A 20761-nucleotide genomic window follows, 5' to 3' on the forward strand; every position below is an offset into this window, starting at 1 on the left:
TAACACTCTACCTGAGAATTCTACCTAACATTTGCGGGCAAAATGAACTGGAGTAAATACACTGAGGACATTGCAAAGACTGCTGCAAAGAAGGTGGGTTCCCTTTATTGAGCTAGAAGATTACTCACACCTGAAAGCACCCTGTACTTCTACAAGGTCACCATTCGCCCATGCATGGAGTATTGTTGTCACATCTGGGTTGGTGCATCTACCACTAGCCTCTTTCTCTTCGATAGGGTTCAAAAAAGTTTTCAATCTAATAAATCCCACTTTGTGAACTCCAACACCTGTCCCATCACCGCAATATTGCATTTTGTGCCTGTTTTACAAATATTTTAATGGAATGTGCTCTGATAAATTCGTTGCACTTGTGCTCCCACGATGTACATATCTCCAACAAACCAGCTTAGCAACAAAATCTCACCTCCTTCACTGTTGAGGTCCATAAATGCCAGAAAGCTTTCTACTCTAATAGTTTCTTCCCTCAAACAGCTAGACTGTGGAATTCCCTTCCTGCTACTTGCTTCCCTGGCTGTACTGATATACAGAAGTTTAAATGTAACGTAAATCAACATCTTGTTAATCGTTCTTAGGCATGGTCCCAAATATTAGCCCCTTACATCCAAATGGCAATATGCCATGTTAGGTGTGAAGGTGAGCAAAAAAAAAAAAAAAAAAAATGATACAGCTTGGGAAGTTAGACCTCCTAGGAGTGAACTTAACCATACCTCAGCATGACAGTAAATACCTGTCTGGATATATCGCGATTTTCTTAGATGTTGTTTATTTTGGTTTTAGCGATATGTTTTGAATTAATTCAATTATTTACAAAAGTGCATTTTTACCTAAATGCGAGTTGGAAATAATTTTCCCTTTAACCAATTTGGTACCCCCAAATTCATCAGACAGTCGTGCGAGATGGGTCAGTGGTAAGGGGTTTAGGCTCATTACCGTGAGGTCCCGATTTCGAATCTCGCTAGATTCAGCCACTCTGATGAGTCATAGACGATGAAACACGTGTCAATGGATAATTATATTTTAAAAACAATATATATACCGCTTCCCATGTGAGGGTACCAAATTGGTTAAAGGGAAAATTATTCCCAACTCGCATGTAGGTAAAAATGCACTTTCGTAAATAATTGAATTCATTCAAAACGTATCGCTAAAACCAAAATAAACAACATCTAAGCAAATCGCAATATATCCAGACTTAAAATATTGCAGCATTAAGAATTGATTATATAATGTTATAAATTGAATTTAAAAAAAAAAAATTCTTAATGCTGCAATATTTTAAGTTATGATTTTATTATATTTTTTACTAGAATATCTTGTCTTTTTCTTTACAAGTTTTGACAACTAGTCCTTTACTTTTCCACGTTTAAGCTTAACCATATTGCTTTTCATGCTCGCATTTTTCTATTGTAATCCATGATTTTTCCAGACATCCAGTAAATTCACTTGTTCTTTGTTTAATTTCAGTCTTATTTTTTTGCCCCCAAAACATAACATACACATACGTAATAACAATGTACGGCAGTCGCCTGTTTCAATAAAATCCCCCCAATTATCTAGCTTTCATTTTTCCATTCTCTCTGTTTCACTTGTTACTTCTCTTTTCGCGAGAGCGGTGAATTGGTAGCAACAGTAGTCGCTGAAACGACGCGATTGCTATGGAAACCAGTCATAAAAACGTTACTCACCTCCTTACGGTTTTTTTTTTTCACAATTTTGAACATCACTAAATTCATCATAACTTTTCTTTTACTGAACGAAAATAAAAAGATGTTTTTCACAATATAGCTGAGAAGGTGATCTATAAACTGTACTAATTGTTTGAAATTTGGTCGAAAAATGAGTGAGCGGTGATGCTTTAAAGCAATTCTAAATGACTAAAACTGCCACTTACCATATATTCAAACACGGTAGTGTTTGAATGATGCATATATATATATATATATATATATATATATATATATATATATATATATATGCATATATATATGTATATATATGCATATATATATGTATATATATGCATATATATATGCATATATATGTATATATATATGCATGTATATATGTATATATATATGCATATATATATGTATATATATACATATATATGTATATATATATGTATATATATATATACACACATATATATGTATGCACACACACGCACACACACATACATATATGTATATACACTCATGAGCAACAACAAAAAAAAAAAAAATGGGCCAAGCGTGAAAGAAGGAAGAAATCGATTTTTCAATATTTTTCTATGAATTTTTGTTAATTTTAACTGAAAATTTCTATTTTGCAGATAATTATTATTATAGCATATAATAATTTTGCAGATAATTATTATTATAGCATATAATAATAATTGGAAAAATTAATCCTAAAAATGGTGAGACCGCATCTTGGCGAAGATATAAAAAAATTGCAGGGTTAAGGCAGTCGAAAATGATTTACAAGCAGTTTTTTTTTATATTTTAAGAAAAGAAAATGTGAAAATATCTCTTTATGTAACGAAGCAAATTGGTCGAAGGTTCGAAGTCAAACGCTTGGTGAAAGGGAAAATCTGGATCTGGTCGCCCTAGAGCATCCACGTTGAAGGACGATCACAGGCTTAAATTAACTGTTTTGAAGGATTGAAAGAAAACTTATGTTGAATTCAAAGAATTCAAAACAGGGGCTTGAAATTCTCTTTCTAGATATACAATATCTAGACGAATGAAAGAAATGGGATTTTCTTCTAAAAGGTGTGCAAAGAAGCCATTTTTAATCTAAGAAGAACATCAACGATAGAAAGAGATTTTTCTCGTGTTTTGGCAAGAAAGATACAGACTGGTTCAGGAATGTTTTCTGGTTAGATGAATCAAGATTTTGTCTTTGTTAGTGATGCTTCTGATGCTCCCAAACGGTGCAATCGAAGAACTGGAGAAATATTTTCGCCAAGTTGCATAAAAACGACAATTAAATACGGGAATAGAGGGATAATGGTACGGGGAACTTTTACTGCAGCAGGAGCTGGGGAATTTATTAGATGTGAAGTCAATCAATGCAAAGGAATACATTCGAATATTAGAAACAGGACTGTTACTAAGTATCCAGAAGCTGAGAATATCCCAAAACATTATTTTCCAACATGATAATGCCCCTGCACACATTGCTAAAGTCACAAGAAAATGGTTTTCTAATAATTGAACTGATGTGATATTTTGGCCAGGTCAAAGCCCCAATTTAAACCCAATCTAGAATATTTGGTTCATAATATCTGGTTCATTGGCTGGAAGAACTTTATCGAATAATGACAAACTGTAAGAAGCTGTGGAAAGCGAATGGATTAGCATCTCTTTGCAGTGTTCCACTTTGGTTGAGAACATATCTAAAAGGATTGATCTTTTAAAGAAATCAAAAGGGAATACGATTCCATCCTAAGCATTTATTAAATTAAATGTCTTATTCTGTGTTATTAGTCTCGTTTATGTTTCCTTGTTCATTGTTCAATATAGCTTTTAGTGCAATAAAATGTATAAAATTTGTTTGGCCAATTTTCTTTGATTACGGGTGTATATACAGATATATATTTATATGTATATATATATATATATATATATATATATATATATATATGTATATTTATATGTATATATATACGTATATTTATATGTATATATATACGTATATTTATATGTATATATACACGTATATTTATATGTATATATACACATATATATTTATATGTATATACACATATATATTTATATGTATATATATATATATATATATATTTATATGTACATATATATTTATATGCATACATATATTTTTGTATATACATATATATATTTATATGTACACATATATATATATATATATAGTCGTAGACGACGAAACACGTGTCAGTGGATAATTATATTTTAAAAATAATATATATATACCGCTCCCGATGTGGGGGTATCAAATTGGTTAAAGGGAAAATTTTTCCCAACTCGCATTTAGGTAAAAATGCACTTTTGTAAATAATTGAATTTATTCAAAACATATCGCTAAAATCAAAATAAACATCTAAGTAAATCGCGATATATCCAGACAGTTGCCGAGATGGGTCAGAGGTAAGGGGTTTAGGCTCATTACTGTGGTGTTCCGAATTCGAATCTCGCTATATTCAGCCCCTCTGATGAGTCGTAGACGACGAAACACGTGCCTGTGGATAATTACATTTTAAAAATAATATATATATATATATATATATATATATATATATATATTCAGTCCTAGAGTGGATGAAACATGGAACATTCAGTGTAGCTTAATCGCCATATATATTTTATAACTTACTAACTAGCTCTACCTACGTATTGAGCACTTTTGAAGTAGATACTTAGAGTTTACGCATAAATTTATACTTTCGTATATTAATTTTATGTGAGTAAATGAAGTAGTTATATATATATATATATATATATATATATATATATATATATATATATATATATGAATATATATGTATGTATATATATATATGTATATGTATATGCATATATGTATATATATGTATATGCATATATGTATATATATATGTATATATATGTATGTATATATATGTATATATATATGTATATATATATATGTAAATATATGCATATATATATGTATATGTATATATATATGTATATATATATATATATGTATATATATATATGCATGTATATATGTATATATATGTAAATATATGCATATATATATGTATATATATACATGTATATATATATATATGTAAATATATGCATATATATATATATATACATGTATATATATGTAAATATATGCATATATATATGTATATATATACATGTATATATATATATATATGTAAATATATGCATATATATATATATATATATATATATATATATATATATATAATATAATATAATATAATATAATAACAAAAATGATGAATTAAATGAAAGAGTGACTGAAAGATGAATGGATTTTAATATATATATATATATATATATATATATATATATATATATATATATATATATATATATATATATATATATATATATATATATATATGGGGGGCACATGCAGAAATTATTTGAGAATGAACAATTTCTAATTCATGCACGTGCGTCTGTTTAGTGTTGCTCTTGTTTTCAGTATGTATGTGTATATGTGAAACCTAACCCCCATATCAAGCAGTGTAGTGTCTGCGTTCTATCAGTCCCCTCTCCACACATCACACTTACACACTGGAGTCCCCATATACTAGTGAAATTAATGTGTTCTATTTTTTTTTATAGACAAACGAAAGAAAGAAAGAAATATAAGCGTAGATATATGCTTATTTGCTTCTGAGAACCTGAAACTTGTTTTTCGTATTTCTTATTTTTTTTATTATTATTTGTCTCCTTCAGAAGAGTATTTTATTTCTTAAAATATATATATATATATATATATATATATATATATATATATATATATATATATATATATATATATATGAGAGAGAGAGAGAGAGAGAGAGAGAGAGAGAGAGAGAGAGAGAGAGAGAGCAGGAGCAAAGCCAGTGGTCGTATATATAATTATATAGTAATAATTTAAAAATAAAAATAAAAAAGAGAGAACACGAAAACTAGAAAACAATTCTTAAAACAAAACAAAATAAAAAACAAAACAAAACAATTTAAAAAAATAATAACTAAAAAACTAGGGTATCATGTACGGTATTATTTTTTTGAACTTTGCCAAAATGTCAATTGTAACTACCGTGTGTGTTAATTCTTCTCTGTGTAAAGTAACCATATTTTAGCACTCATTTTTTTTTTTTTTAAAGAAAAGTAGGGAAAGGCGAACTCCCAAAGTTTTGGCAACGAAGAAGAAGAAGAAGAAGAAGAAGAAGAAGCTACTACCACCCACACTGGTTTGTGAGAGGTGCGATCTATCCATCCAAATCTCAGAGTTTTTATAACCATTTCCACAGAGCGAGCAGAAGAGATTTCGCTATATCCAATGCTTGCTGTCCCCCCTTTCACAAACCCTAAACTATGGTGGTGGGTCCTTCTCCAACAACTTTACAAAGCAATGTCCCAATTTCTTTTAATAATGACGACGAGATTGAATCTTCTTGGAATTCTATTTACGAAGAATGCCGGCAGGATAACAACACGCACAAAAGGGGCCGACCGGTCGGGCCTGATTTCTGGTTTGTTTGGGTCTTGTTGACTAGTGTATGTCTTCTTAGCATATTTCCTCATCCCGTTTCGGGAGTTCGCAGGAGTCATCTCAATAATCGGACACAAAACCAAAGAATAAAGAACCGTTTTTTGCGTCCGACTGGGAAACCCTTGGCTGTACGACCCGGCAATCCAAATAATGGTAGGTTTTTTTGTTTGTTTTTTGTTTGTTTGTTTTTTTTTTTGTTTTTTTGTTTTTTTACTTATTTTCTTGATTATTGATTTGAATTTAATTTTTAAAAATCTATGTAAAATAATAATAAGAAGAAGATGAAGAAGGTATTATTGCAGATTAAAACCGTTCGCTGAATCATCCCCCCATAAGATTCTACTTTTTTAGGCGATTACGTATAAACACACCGAAAAACTTGATGGGGGGTGGGGGAAAGAAAACAAACAAAAATGTTGTTTAATCTTGTCGCCAAACCATGAACTATATCAAATTGTACTTTTTTTTTTCTTTTTACAATAATAAAGTGGTGTCAGCGTTCACGCTCGACACTCTTCAACAATAAAGACTGCGTTTTACTTTATTAAAAAATAAATAAAAATAAACAATACGATTAAAAATGGGCACTTCTGCAGTTTACGGACCGTAGTGGAATAATAATGTTATTATTTAGAAACCCATACTTAACATGGAGAGAAGGAGAGGGTTTTGTTAACTATTCTGTACTTTCAGCTAACAATTTAATAAACAAAAGATACCGTAAAACTTCACAGCTTGAAAACTCTATCTAACAAAATAACACGGCCCGTAAACTGCACAAGTGCCTAAAAACTATGATATGAGGCCCAGGCCAGGGCTGGGGGACAGGAGTACACAGAAGTCCTCTCATTCTTATGTTGCCTATCTGTAAAAAAAAAAAAATTATTTGGTGTTCATTTTTATTTTTCGATGCTTCTCCAGAATTTGAACCCAATTTTTTAAAATTTTATTTTTATTTTAAAGCTCTAAACGAATCTTAACCTAAAAATTAGATTTAGTTCATAAAAAGTCGGTTCGGTTCAAATTCTGTAGAAGCACTTTATTTCCCGCTTGTATGCGGTAATTTTGTAAGGACGTGTTTCGCTAATGCACATTGATTTTATTTTTGTCATTTTGAAGCAAAGGTTTCCAGTGAGGGTTGACTTGAATTCGTACCCAGGAAATGAATTGTTACCATTATAAGGCTACTCTCCCTAATATCTTTTTACCTTCATGGATGGGGGAGGGGGGGGGGACATATTCGAAAACTTAAATAAACAACCCTAATCACTTTTCTGATTTCTTAAGCGGTGGCAGGGTAAAAATCAGGGAACAATTGATTATTTGCAAAATAATCAATAAAGATGCAATTTTAATCTGCAAAAATCGGGGAAGAAATTAATGCGGCAGATTAATTTGTATTGCTACCGATTTAAAAATGGCAAACATTGTGGGAGTTAACCACTTACTTACTAACCAGTTTATTATTGTACTAAATAAGACAACAATAACAAATCAGATTCGGTGCATATGCAGAATACGGGCCGTGCTGAAATATTATGATTATTGTAATTATTCAGTACTTTCACCTAACAATTGAATAAACAAAAATACCGTAAAAATTTGAATTTAACTTGAAAATTTTTTTTTTTTTTGGCATAAGTAATACGTTTTTTTACTTTCATTTTGTTTCGTTTTTTTTTTTTAAACAAGGGTGTCACCACTTATCAAGGCCCGAAGGCCACTCGAGGATAAGGGTTCATGAATGTAAGGTGGTAGTGTAATCGTTAATGCTGTAAGTTGGGTAGAATTGGATTGTTTAAGGAGACAGATCAACAAGAACTTGTTTACATTGGATTTGAAGGCTACCGTACTGTAGTCGGCCGGGAAGCAAACCAGCGGAACAGTGTTCCACAGGCGGGCAGTTCTAGAAAATAAGCTTTGTTCATGGAATCTGCATGTAGATTTAGGCTCAGATAGAGAATAGGGGAAATTGTTGACAGTTGTTGTAGCTAGTTGACCTTTTTGTGTGTGTGAAAGTTTGGTAAAGGGAGACCATAGCTTGAAGTTCAGATGAGCACTTGCCATGAAAATAAAGATAGAGCAGTATTTTTTTTTTTTTATCTTGTTTTGGCTGTGTTGACACATTACTCTTATTTATTTATTTTTTATATAAAATTTTGAAAGTTAAATTTAATTACTGTATCGGGTGAAATTGAGTTTTAAGGGTTCCGTAGACTATAACATGACTTTTACGTCATGCATGCATGCATGCATGCATGCAGTGATATGTAAAGAAAAAAAAAGAAGCTTTTTTTTTTTTTTAAATTAAATTAAATTTAACTTTTATTCTTATTTTAATCGATTTCAAAATCAGATTTTAGTTAGCCATGTTAATTACTGAAGTGAATTTTCTCAACACGTCAATGACATCTTTTTTTAACCCTAAGGTTGGTGGCAATACGAATTTTAGGTATGTTTTACAATACGAAAAAGTGGTCCAAAACAAATATGAGGAATAAATTTTACCAAAGGCAATATAAGTTTTGCTGCTTTTAATAGATTTTAAAGCATTTTAAGGAAGTTTGGGTTAAGGTACGTATGGGATTCGAAAATCCAGCCTCGTTCTGAGTTCAGGGAAAGTTGGGTCTGTCACCGGTGTCGAGGGAGAACCTAACCTCTTTGAATAAACGCGGCAAGACGTTAACCCTTTCAACATGGATATAAACGGTATGATCAATTTTGAGGGTTGCTATAAGGAGACGAAAACGTTCTTAAGGGGAAAAGAATATCTTAAGAACATTGTCAGCTGTTGAATTTAAAAAAAAAATCTTATTCTAAAATGTTGTCTATGGTAATAAATGCTCAAAAATTCTTTGAACTGCTCCTTTCTTTACTTCTTTGAATCGCTTCTTGTTTTACTTTTAACTTATCTTGCCTTTTGGTAGCATTTATTTGTTGTATATTACACCTTTTCCGTTTTTCTGTTCGAAGTTAACAATTCGACACTTTATTCAAAGGGGCTCGACACCAGTGATAGTAGCATGTAACCCACCTTTCCCAGAACTCAGAACGACGCTGGATTTTGGGACCACATCTGTTTACCTTAAACCGAAGTTTGAAACGCAGCTTAAGTTAAAACGAAAACAAAGATGGCGACACGAGTCTGCCACCTTTGGAGTCTCCCTAAAATAGTTCAAAGCTCGGAAATAAAGTAATACTGATAGAAATCCATCGAATAAATGTCAAGGTGATATTTATTCGGTGGATTTACTACCAATATTGTTTAATAATATTAAAGCAACAACAAAAGGAACCGTTATGGGAAAGATGTCGGTTATAGTCAGAATTATTGAAATTAGTTTTTTATTTTTTATTTTTTTAAGAAATTTATTGAAACACTTTTTTGCGGTCTTTTTTATTTTTTAAAGAATTATTCAAAACAATTTAAAAATATCTTTTAAAACTATTGCGAGAATATTATCTATTGGATATGTTTTCTTTATGATTTTTGAAAGTTTGTTATTTTGATTTCAGTAATTTCATTTAAGTGTAAATAAAGACTAATTGTGTTTTTTATCTGTATAATTTTGTTAATTTTATTGTATATTTTTCAATAACGTCCTTTTCTTATATTTTATTCCAATAAATCGCTTCACAATAGAAATAATGAAGAACAATAAAAGTGAAGGAATTGATGCCTTGTCACCACTTCCGGTAGCAGCCACGCTGGAAGTTAGGAAGTACGTTAGCTGACTATAACCAAGATGCCCTTCGTTGTAATTTTTAATATATAAATCTTTCTTTCGCTTACCATTCCTCCCCCAAATGAGAGTCTACTTCTTTTTAAGCGATTACGTGTAAATTGAACATACTGAAAATAGAAAATTATTAAAAATGGGAGAGGGCAGTCCTTTTCGTATATAAATTTAACATAAAGTGATCTCCCATTTCTGGGCCACTCTATCTCTTTAGACAACACAAAATGTTATCACTAACGCTGCCCAAGTGGCTGCCAGTTAGGATTAAAGCTCGTAACGAATGTTTTCAAAAATAATTTATTGGTGAGGATGATTTTTTTTACACAGTGATCACCACTTATCAAGGCCCGGAAGCCACTCAGGGATAAGGATTATTGCAAGTACATTACGTTAGTGTGGAGATTTGATGAAGTGTTTACTTAAGGGGGCGGTTCATTAGGAATTTGTTAACATTGGACTTGAAGACATCCAAGTTGTAGTCCGGTGGGAAGCAGGCAGACGGAACAAAGTTCCACAGGCGTGCAGTTCTAAGAAAGAAGCTTTGTTCATGGAATCCACGTTTTGATTTAGGCATAGATATAGAGTGAGGGAAATTTTTCACAGTGGATTCAGCTAGACGGGTGTTTTTTGTGAAAGATTGGCGAGGGGGGACCAGAGATTGGAGTTCAGACGAGCACCTGCCATGGAAATAACGATAAAACAAGGATAGGCTCGCAACGTCTCTTCTGTGGGAGAGAGGTTGCAGGGTAGAGAAAAGGGCACCCCCCACTAAGCCACAAAGTCTATTTTGTACTCTGTCAAGGCAGGATATGCTGTTTTTAGCAGCTCCTGCCCAGATATGGCAACAGTATTCCATCCTTGGACGTACTTGACTGTTATAAAGATAGAGAATTGCATCAGTAGTGAGATATCTTCTGGGGCGGTAGAAGGATCCCACCATCTTTCCAGCGACCTTGGCAACAGACTTGATGTACGTGTTCCATTTCAGATCAGGAGTAAAGGTCAAACCCAGAAGCTTGTCAAAACACGGGACCTCACCCAGACGAGAGCCATCCATCACAATTGATGCCAAATACAATAAATAAATAAATAGGAATAAAATAAATATCGACTAAAAAAAAATAAAATACCTGGTATAGATGCTAGTAACGGATCATGCTGAAATAACATTATTTAGAAATTCATTCTTAACATGAAGAACGAGAGGCGTTTTGTAACAAAATGTAAACACAGAATTTTTGTGAAATGTTAAATGGTACTCTGTTCGATAAATGTCAGCGCGTTACTTATGGAAAAATGGTTAATTAAATTGCAGAATCACCTGTTAAGCTATGCAAGTTCTATAATTGAATACTCCCTGACCCTCCACCCCAACAAAAAAAAAAAAAAAACGAAAAACAAAAGTAATGTTTTGTAAACCGATCGTGAAAACTGAATTTTTTTTTATATCAATTAAAAAGCATTAAAAAGTACGTAACACAAAAGAATGAACCACATTTTTAAAAAACACTTTCTTGTTATTTGTCCGCTGAAGATTCCTCCGCGATGTGACAAGTCACTCTACTACGCTCGTACGAGCGAATGCATCATGTAAGAAAACACTACCGCGTGGCGTGAACGAAGGCAGTGAAAAGGCAGAAAATAGTCCCAGGGTTGAGAGGTTCATACTACGCAAACGGTAAATTTACGACGGAAAGGGTTACCATATTCTTTTAAAGCACACCGAAATCTATAACAATAATAATAAAAAAAAGGTTTTACATACGAACGTGAGACGGGCCTTAAAGTAAAATAATACCGAAAATTGCTTTCAATAGGCTTTTTATGTTTTTTTCCGTGTTTCAGTTGGGAAACTAGTTTTGTTGTTGTTGTTTGTTTTGGTTATTGCAGCGAAATTCGAAAATTGAAATATTGGATCAAGTATCTACTGAATTGTCATATCACAGTAATGAACGAAATTTGCGAAAAACTATCCGGTAGAAAATTTATTATTAATGAAAGGCAAGATAAGTTACTTTTCTACCAAACTGGATAAATTTTTAGTGTTTTTATTTAATATAAAGTGTTTACTCGGCTCGAAAAAAATACAGTGTTTATCGATGTATTTGAAAAATGCAAATGGCGGCATGCTTGCTGTTGCACACGGTAAGTTTGGGAAAACGAGTTTAAACAAAAAACTGATACAAAATACTGTTAGAAACTCGCTCAATATATGTTACCGTGATATAGGCGGACATATATTCGGTGAGTTTCTAACAGCATTTTGTATAAATTGTTTGTTTGAACTCATTTTCCCAAACTTACCGAGTTCAATAGCGAGCATGCCGACATTTTTCTTTTTAAAATATATCGATAAACATTGTATGATTTTCGAAGCGATTGCACGTTTTAAAGTGAGTAAAACCACTAAAAACTTTTAAAGATAGGTAGAAGAGTAACTTATCTTGCCTTTGATAGCATTTATTTGGTATATATTTGATTTTAGACCACTTTTTCGAATCTATGTGTATAATAATACAAAACCCTAAAACATATCCAGTTAGGTAGAAGAGTAACTTATCTTGTCTTAACATTTATTTGTTATATATTTGTTTTTATACAACTTTTTCGAATCTATGTGTACAGTAATACGAACCCAAAATTTAATTTAACTTAGAAATAATATTTAAAATACACGTGCATACACTGCACAAGCACTCTTATTATTATCATAATAATAGTAGTAGTAGTAGCAGTAGTAGCAGTAGTAGTAGTAATAATAATAATAATAAAACTGGTGTAGATGACATCGACTGGTGCCACACCACACCAACTAGTTGTGAAGGGTTAGGAAGGATGGAAAGACCGAGGTGGGAGAGTACTAACCAAATCTCCACTGGAAGTGTGCAGTTCAAATCTGGTACCTTGGGGAGGCATTTTGTCACCCAAACCCTAGAAAACACCAATGGCCGATGCCAACGAGAAATCAGTGACAACGGCTGTTGCGATAACATGCAATCATCTGCACAAGTGGTCAAAAGGTGGAGAACACTGGAAATCTGGAGAGACTAGTTGTCACATTGTCTCCAGGGAACACCACAGGTTACTGCCAGTGAGCGATCACTGATGATGGCCTGTGAAACAACTAATACGCTACACATTTTGATAAAAAAAACATGGGGAAAAATGGACAGAACAGAAAACCAAAACTTTAAATATAATTTCTGTATTTAAAGTAATAGTTATTTAAATATTTCAACATATAATCTTGTGGACAAAATCCAGCTGCCCAATAAGTGGCACTCTGGATAGGAACAAAAATAATCTCAGTCATGAAAGACTTCTCCTTCACCGACCGAGGATAGAAAAGGTTAAGTGTAGCATCAAAACAGATACTACACTGATCTTGTTCCGAAGGCCAAAAAATATTTGTGTTTAATGTTTCTTTAATTTTTTGTTCCCTAAATTTATAATTCAGTTTTATCAGTGTTAAATTGTATATTGCTTTAAAATTACTTAATTTTACATAGATAATATTTATATTCTATATTGAATAAAGTTCAGTTTAAGTAGTAATCGAACTGTGTTCCTTTTTTCTTTTTAAAAATGTTTTATTGTTCTTTTTCAAATGGCTCTCATATAGTACTGACAGTCTGACAAATCTTACCTACATTGCCTGCGGACATTTTTTCAGTTAACAGGCCTTCTTCTTACTCTCGGTGGCCGTGGTAAAACTCAATTTTCGCTAATTGTCTTTGAAAACAGTTTTCATTGATAATTTATTTTCTACGTCCTCGTTTTTCGTAATTTTTCGATATTTTCATTACTGCGACTTGACAATTGAGTAGATATCATTGGTCTCACTTGAAATTCAATATTTTAATTTTCCGAATTTTGCTACAGTAACGAAGAACAACCTTTTTTTCTTCTTTTTTTTGGTGGGGTGGGGATGGGTCTCTTCAAAAAATTTTATTTTGAAATAGAAATAGCCAAAATTATGTGGTTGCAATAAATAAATACTTTATTTGAAACAAATGAATTGTTAAACAAATAATTGTTTTAAATAAATATTTTATACAATTCCTTAAAAGATTTCTTTTTGTTTGATCTTTTCTTCGTTCCGAGTTTTAAAATTGGTAAACATTAATCAGAAGTGACTTTTCCAGGGAATTCATGTATATCAGATCAGATCAGCTGACAAATTTTCCTTGCGTAATTTATGGTATTTCTGATACAGAAGACTGTAAATAAATAAAAATATTTATCTAAATTTTACCATCGTGTTGTCGAGTTCCGGAATTTTATACATTTGGTTCTTTTATATGACAGGGGTGCTTGAAGAAGTGAATGTTTTCTTTGGAAGCATTCTAGCCAGAAATTAGAAATTATGTTCTATTTATCAGTTTGAAGGTTTTAAAAGGCGATCACGCGTATGAGCTTATTCGGGTTATTGAGTGTTGTACGTCATGACATGTCCTAGGAAGTAGACGGTGTTAGTCTATTTGGCGACCCCGCTCAATTATGTGCCACGGTTTCTTATTTGTTTCATTTCCATATTGTCTTTAAATATAGTAAATGAGAATATTCGTAAACTGATTTTTTTCTTCAAATAATGTTTATTTACTTTTATGAAATTTTGATACAATTGTTTGGCACTTATGCATTTGCATGACAGTTACATGAGGCGAATGTTTGTATTAGTTTCAAGAACCGCCGACAGATAACGCTTGTCAGGGGTCGATAACTCTTTTTTTTCCTAAAAGTTAGTGCAAACTAAAATTATATTTTGCTACATTTTTATAATCTTTCTGTACAATATATATATATATATATATATATATATATATATATATATATATATATATATATATATATATATATATATATATTTCTCAAACCTCTATGTTTCATGTTTTTTAAATTATATTTTGCTATTGCTACATTTTTATACAACCTTACCGAAAAAAAATTTAAAAACAATCTATACATATTTCGTTTTTATCATATTTATTTTATTTTCAGTTATGAAACACTCCTTGAAAAAAAGTTATATTAATACATTAAAATTATATTTTGCTTATTTCGTTATTATATGTTTTTGCCTTATCGTAAATACGTGTTTATATTTGAGGTTCATATAACGGCCGCTAGATGGCAGTTCTCTTTCTAAGAACAGGGGTCGATAACTCGTCTCTGTTGCTAATATATCACTGTCATGCAGAAGTGCCAATAGTTTTTTCAAATTAATGTTTATTCACATAATTTTTTTAAATGTTTATTTACAAACATATTTTTAAAGAAATAATGAATAGATGTTTGGAAAAAAAATACGTACATTAGCATATTTATTTTAAAAGAGTTTACAACTATGATTATATTTAAATATAATATTTTTGGTGATTATTCAGATTGGCACTTATGGTGGTAATTAAAAGTAAAGGAGATACAGAAAAAAAGACTATGATGTACGTACCAGTCACAAAATGAAAATGAAATACTCCAAAAATCACGTAATTTGATTAAGTAGTTTTTTTTTTATTAAAACATTAAGTTTTACGACTAAGCGAGCTGTAGTGTTTTCGTCGGCTATGATTAAATCCGCTGGAATAAAAAAAAAAAAAGAAAGAAAAAAAAGAGGGGCAACTCAAATCCAAGTGTTGCGGCGAAAACCTCAGCCTTACGTTCAATGCAGTTTAGTAGTAAAATCGCTAAAAATCGTAAATTTTGATTTCTTAGGTTTAAATAAAATTTAAGTAATTTTTGGAACATGACATTTTACTTTCCGCAACGAATACTTTTCTGTATTTTCTTTACTTTTAATTACCGCCATAGGTGCCAATCTGAATAAGCACCTATTCTTTAATTAAAAAAAAAAAAAAAAATTAAACAAACAAGAAATCATGGAACGTTATTGGGCGGGTGGGGGAGGTCACCGACTTAACTAACACCGTCTACGTTCTATGACGTGTCATGACGTAGACAACAGGCAATGGCTCGAGTAAGCAAATATGCATGATGGCCTTTTAAAATTTATTTACTTACGAAGTGTCACGCTAGTACATCAAAACTAATTCAGTCATTTTTAATCTATTAATAGCATATTAAAATGGCTGACTTATGTTTTATCGTGATCATAATGCGTACATAGTTTTTAAATCTCTGAATCAAAAGAAAATTATGGCCATCTTTATAAACAAGTCAAGGACGGGGTAAGGGCAACGCAAGTTTATGATTTTCTAGTAAATGACAGAGAACCATTTTTAATATTGCAAATGTGTTACCATTTTTCTTGGTGTAAAAAATTTAAACTAAGAAATTGCTAAAAATCATTAAAAAAAAAAGTTAACATAATAGTTAAAAATGAAATGACAGATAAACTTCATGAAATACTTGTTATTGAAAAATGTTAACGTATGCCGAAAATTACGGAAAATTATCGAGTGTTTTGTTTTTATTTATGAAATTCAACTATGGATTATATAATCCAGAGCCATTTTTAGCCACTATAAGAGATTTTTGACTTAGTTATTGACTCCAGACTCCTTGGTTGCTCATAAAAATCGTCAAATTAATGTTATTTTTGTTGCTAAAATTCTACTCTTATTTTCTGTAATTTTTGGTCTGTGCGATAATAATTTTCTATAACAAGTATTTCATGGTTTTCCTGTCATTTTGTTTTTAGCTGCTGTGTTTTCATACATTAGCACCAAAAGGTTCCCTGTCCTTATTTAGAACAGTATGAACTTGAATTATGTGCTCATAGCCTCGTTCTTTACTTGTTTATAAAGATGGCAATTACGTTTATTTTCAGGTTGGCTTTTCATATCCACGTTCCACGTATACAATTAAACTTTCCATAACTTTACGTTTTCGTGTTATTTCTGACCTATAAAATATCTTGCCTCAACTAAGGAAATGACTTTCAAAGAAACTATGTTGCATTTCAGGTTATGTAGTTTGACTTATGACCGGCCCAAGATGGGTTAGTTTGGAAGTCTATTTCTAAAAGCCGTCTAACACATGCCAGCATATAAAACGGATGTTAAACTGATTATGATGATGATGGGTAAATGATCTCTTTAGATTTGGAAAGTATTTAAACTTTTCTCTCTCTCTCTCTCTCTCTCTCTCTCTCTCTCTCTCTCTTTTGTTTTACTAAAAGAGTTGTGACTTATCAAGGCTAAAGATCACTCAATAATAAAGATTTGATAATTGTCTGTTGAGAAATGAGGACCGTATGACAAGATCGGGAAAGACTGATGGGATGGACCAAGTTCTAATTACTGGTGGGTACCATTCAAGTAGAGAAAAATACATCACGTGCTCGGGGTAGAAGCAAAGTGGACGTTGAAGAGAATGGACGTGTGAAGTTGGAAATGAGAATGAGCCAACTGGGCCCAGCATGTGGTCAAAAGGAAGAGAAACGCATTCCAGGCTAAAATGGACAGGTGACAGCAAGAGACTTTTTAAGTCGTGCCAAAAGTAACGATAATAAAAATGTTTTGTAAAAAAAAAAAAAAAAAAAAAAAAAAATGAGGACCCGGATATTTATTTATTTGCTTTATTTGTTTGTCCATTTGCGACAGGACCACGTTACATTTCTATGGTAACGTGTTCCACAGACAGAAAGCTCTTGCTAAGAAGCTCTGTTCATGAAAGTTCTGACTAATGCTAAGCATGCAGCGGAAGAAAGGAAGATATTTTTTTCATTGTGGTAACAAAACGAGTTCTTGCTGTGAATATCTTACGAAGCGGAATCAGATTAGAACTCGATTGATCATCTTCCATGGAAAAAACAATAGAGTAGAGAGAGACTAGTAACATTTTTTTTCTGTGAGAAAGGCGTTGTAAAGAAGAGAAGTGGGGTTTTAATGTGGAGAATCGAGTTTTCCAAAAAGTAGGCACTCTGACCTGGGAAGAATAACCTGTATAGTCCTGTTGGCATCTCTCATGATTACGGGAGTGGGGGTGAGGCGCCTCTGGTGGCAGGTGATGAACTCATAACTCTTCTCGAAAAAGAGAAGGTAATACCTGTATAGATGACCCCCTCCCACGTTAAACAGATACATTTTACAAGAATAATAAAAAAATTTTTTTAAATCCGTGACTAGATTTTGAGCTATATCTAGTTAACAAAGACAGATCTGAACTGCGCCTCACCAGATGTGGGTACATCTATATCCCATAAATAAAACTCTAGTTACATTTCAAATGCATTTATGTCTGAAATGTAACATCAAGTGTAATCTAATGTTCAGATCATTTAAATGTTTGCAAAGTGAAACCAGTTTACAAACCGACACACCGCGAAACGTTCTTTTAGAAGAAGGCGCTTGATGGTTACTCAAGCGACGATCTATCTCGTCTAGGCATTCAGGAAATCTTTTTAAAACAAAACCTTTGACTCGGCCAATGAATAGCGTTTTTACTGATTCACACACTGAATCTACTCTTTCAATTGATTCTGATATTGTCTACAGAATAGTCAAAATAACTTTGACCCATTCCTCTTTTGACACTGCGCTGATTTTGACTGTGATGGTCCTCTTTAGGAATACTCTAGAGATTATTTTGATAAACATCGTTTTTGAAATAACCCCATAGGAATCTTGTTGCTGATGAGTCAGACTTCTGCATAATGAATACTACTCAGTAATATTGTACTTCAGAATTGTTTGGTCTGCACAAAATCCTCCTCGTTGGTCGTAATTATCCGTTAAACCTGCAAGATTGCATACTTTTCTTTTACATTCAAAAGCTCAACAGTTGCATACAAAGTCAAGGAAGGTTTGGCTTAGAACACACAAAGGAATAGCATAGAAGCAACATTGCCAAGTGCTCTTACTCCGTTGATTTGTGATTTCATACCTGATATGCGTTTGCTTTTCACAGAGGCAAAGATGATCGGAGTATGAACGCTTATCAAGGCCAAAGGCCACTCGAGAATAAAGGTTAATACAGTGGAATGATTGTCCATATTGAGAAATGAAGAGCTTTATGAGACAGTCGGGAAAATTGACGGGATGGGCCATTCTCACATTTCTGATGGCAATGGTTCATAGCAAGAATTTGTTAACATTAGATTTGAAGGTAACCATGCTGTAATCTACAAGGGAGCAGTTCCATCGTAACGTGTTTAAAAAAAAAATAAGCTTGTGTTTGAAAATTCTGACACTAGGTTCAGCAGTTGCATGTAAAATCGGCGAACGTTTGGCCCAGAACATATAATAGAATTGCACCAAAAGCAACGTTGTCCTCTCATTTCATTTGATTTGCGGTTTTGCACCTCATACATCTTTGTTTTCCACAGAGACAATAAAAAAACGAGAGAGGGATTCTGATGTCAATTCTTCCTAGATTTTCATCAAAGCCTTGTTAGGCGGATTGAAGCCCTAATACCACTTGATTCTGGGTATGACCAGAACTCTATAATAATAGATATGAAATCTGCAAGAATTAAAATATCATGTTTAAGCATACTTCCATTTCTTGTAATAAATAATTTTACCAAGAATTCTTCATAATTTTCGGGTTTTATTATAGCTGAAGGAACTCAAGTTTATATATATATATATATATATATATATATATATATATATATATATATATATATATATATATATATATATATATATATGTATATATATATAACTCGAGTCTTGGACTTCCGTTTCTTTGACTGTCATGGCTCTTGTGGGCTGCGACGTTGTTTGGCTGTGGAATTTATTATATATATATATATATATATATATATATATATATATATATATATATATATATATATATATACTCCTATAAATTCGTTTTTCTTTTGTGTGTATTGATATTCATATTAAAAACCCTCTTTTCTATTTATTTAAAAAGAAAATACAATTTTCTCATATCTTGGTTGTGGAATTGTATTCACTAGCAAAAGATCTAGTTAACTAGCATATTCTTTTAAACATTCATCTTAATTCCCTATTAGTTGCTTCGGTTTTCTAATGGGACTAGCGAGGAGTACCCGGCGTTGCCCGGGTGTTTGGAGGTGTGTGTGGAAACTCCGGGGGGGGGGGTTAAAAAAAGTAAGTATGAGGATCGAACCCGAACCGTTGAGGCAAAGTTGTAAATTAAAGTGAAAAAAAAAAAAAAAAAAAAAAGTGCGACGTTAACCATTGCCCGCCGCGAGATGCAAACGGAAACACGTTTGAATTTATTTAATTACTTGGATTTAGCAGGTGCCCGTTTTAATGAGTTAATGAGGTCAAGTTTGACTTCGGGATAGTATTCATTTACTGCTGAACGCTCCCCCCCCCCAAGATGTTATAGGAAAAAGACTAACACACATGCAGCGAGCGACAAATGTTAAATATTTATCTTCCCGAAATCGAGCAAATTAAATAGACAGGCGAGCTTCGTTGTTAACTGTGAGATATTACGATTTATATGTGATATAAAAAGTTTTTAAAAGTTGTGAAGCGAGCGACCGCTTCTCTGAAAAAAGCCTTTTGTTGACATACATTATATATATAGATTATATTGGACCCAAAAAGTTTTAAAAAAATAAATAAATAAATAAGTAAAATAACTCGTGCGCCACCACTGAGAATCAAAACCAAAAAGTTTAGCTTACGATTTACTTTTTTTCTTTGACGTTAATGCCTGACCTATGAAGACACGTTTGCTGCAAGGCTAAAAATTAAAACATGAACTGATAGCTATAATGTTACGCATGAATATTTGTAATGTCGTTGTTTGACCTTCACCTGGCAAATTCCATTTTTTTAATCTTCACCTTTTTGCACCGATTT

The 20761-nt window shown here is 32.2% G+C and overlaps 1 protein-coding gene across 4 annotated transcripts in view; it reads left to right on the forward strand.

Annotated features, from left to right (window-relative positions):
- The first annotated feature begins 5794 nt into the window (after nucleotides 1-5794).
- LOC145239792 (uncharacterized) overlaps nucleotides 5795-20761 on the forward strand; it is a 364141-nt gene continuing 349174 nt past the window's right edge. For 2 of the 4 annotated variants that reach the window (XM_080103291.1, XM_080103294.1), the window contains exon 1: nucleotides 5800-6405. In XM_080103291.1, coding sequence (XP_079959417.1) covers nucleotides 6075-6405 — 331 coding nt within the window. In that variant the 5' untranslated portion in view covers nucleotides 5800-6074. Of the gene's footprint in view, nucleotides 6406-20761 lie in introns of all 4 variants that reach the window. The other 2 variants (XM_080103293.1, XM_080103292.1) reach the window with 2 other exon arrangements.

Source organism: Euprymna scolopes, chromosome 19, assembly GCF_053919585.1.
Source record: "Euprymna scolopes isolate OS-2025 chromosome 19, ASM5391958v1, whole genome shotgun sequence".
Classification (NCBI taxonomy): Eukaryota; Metazoa; Mollusca; class Cephalopoda; order Sepiida; family Sepiolidae; genus Euprymna; species Euprymna scolopes.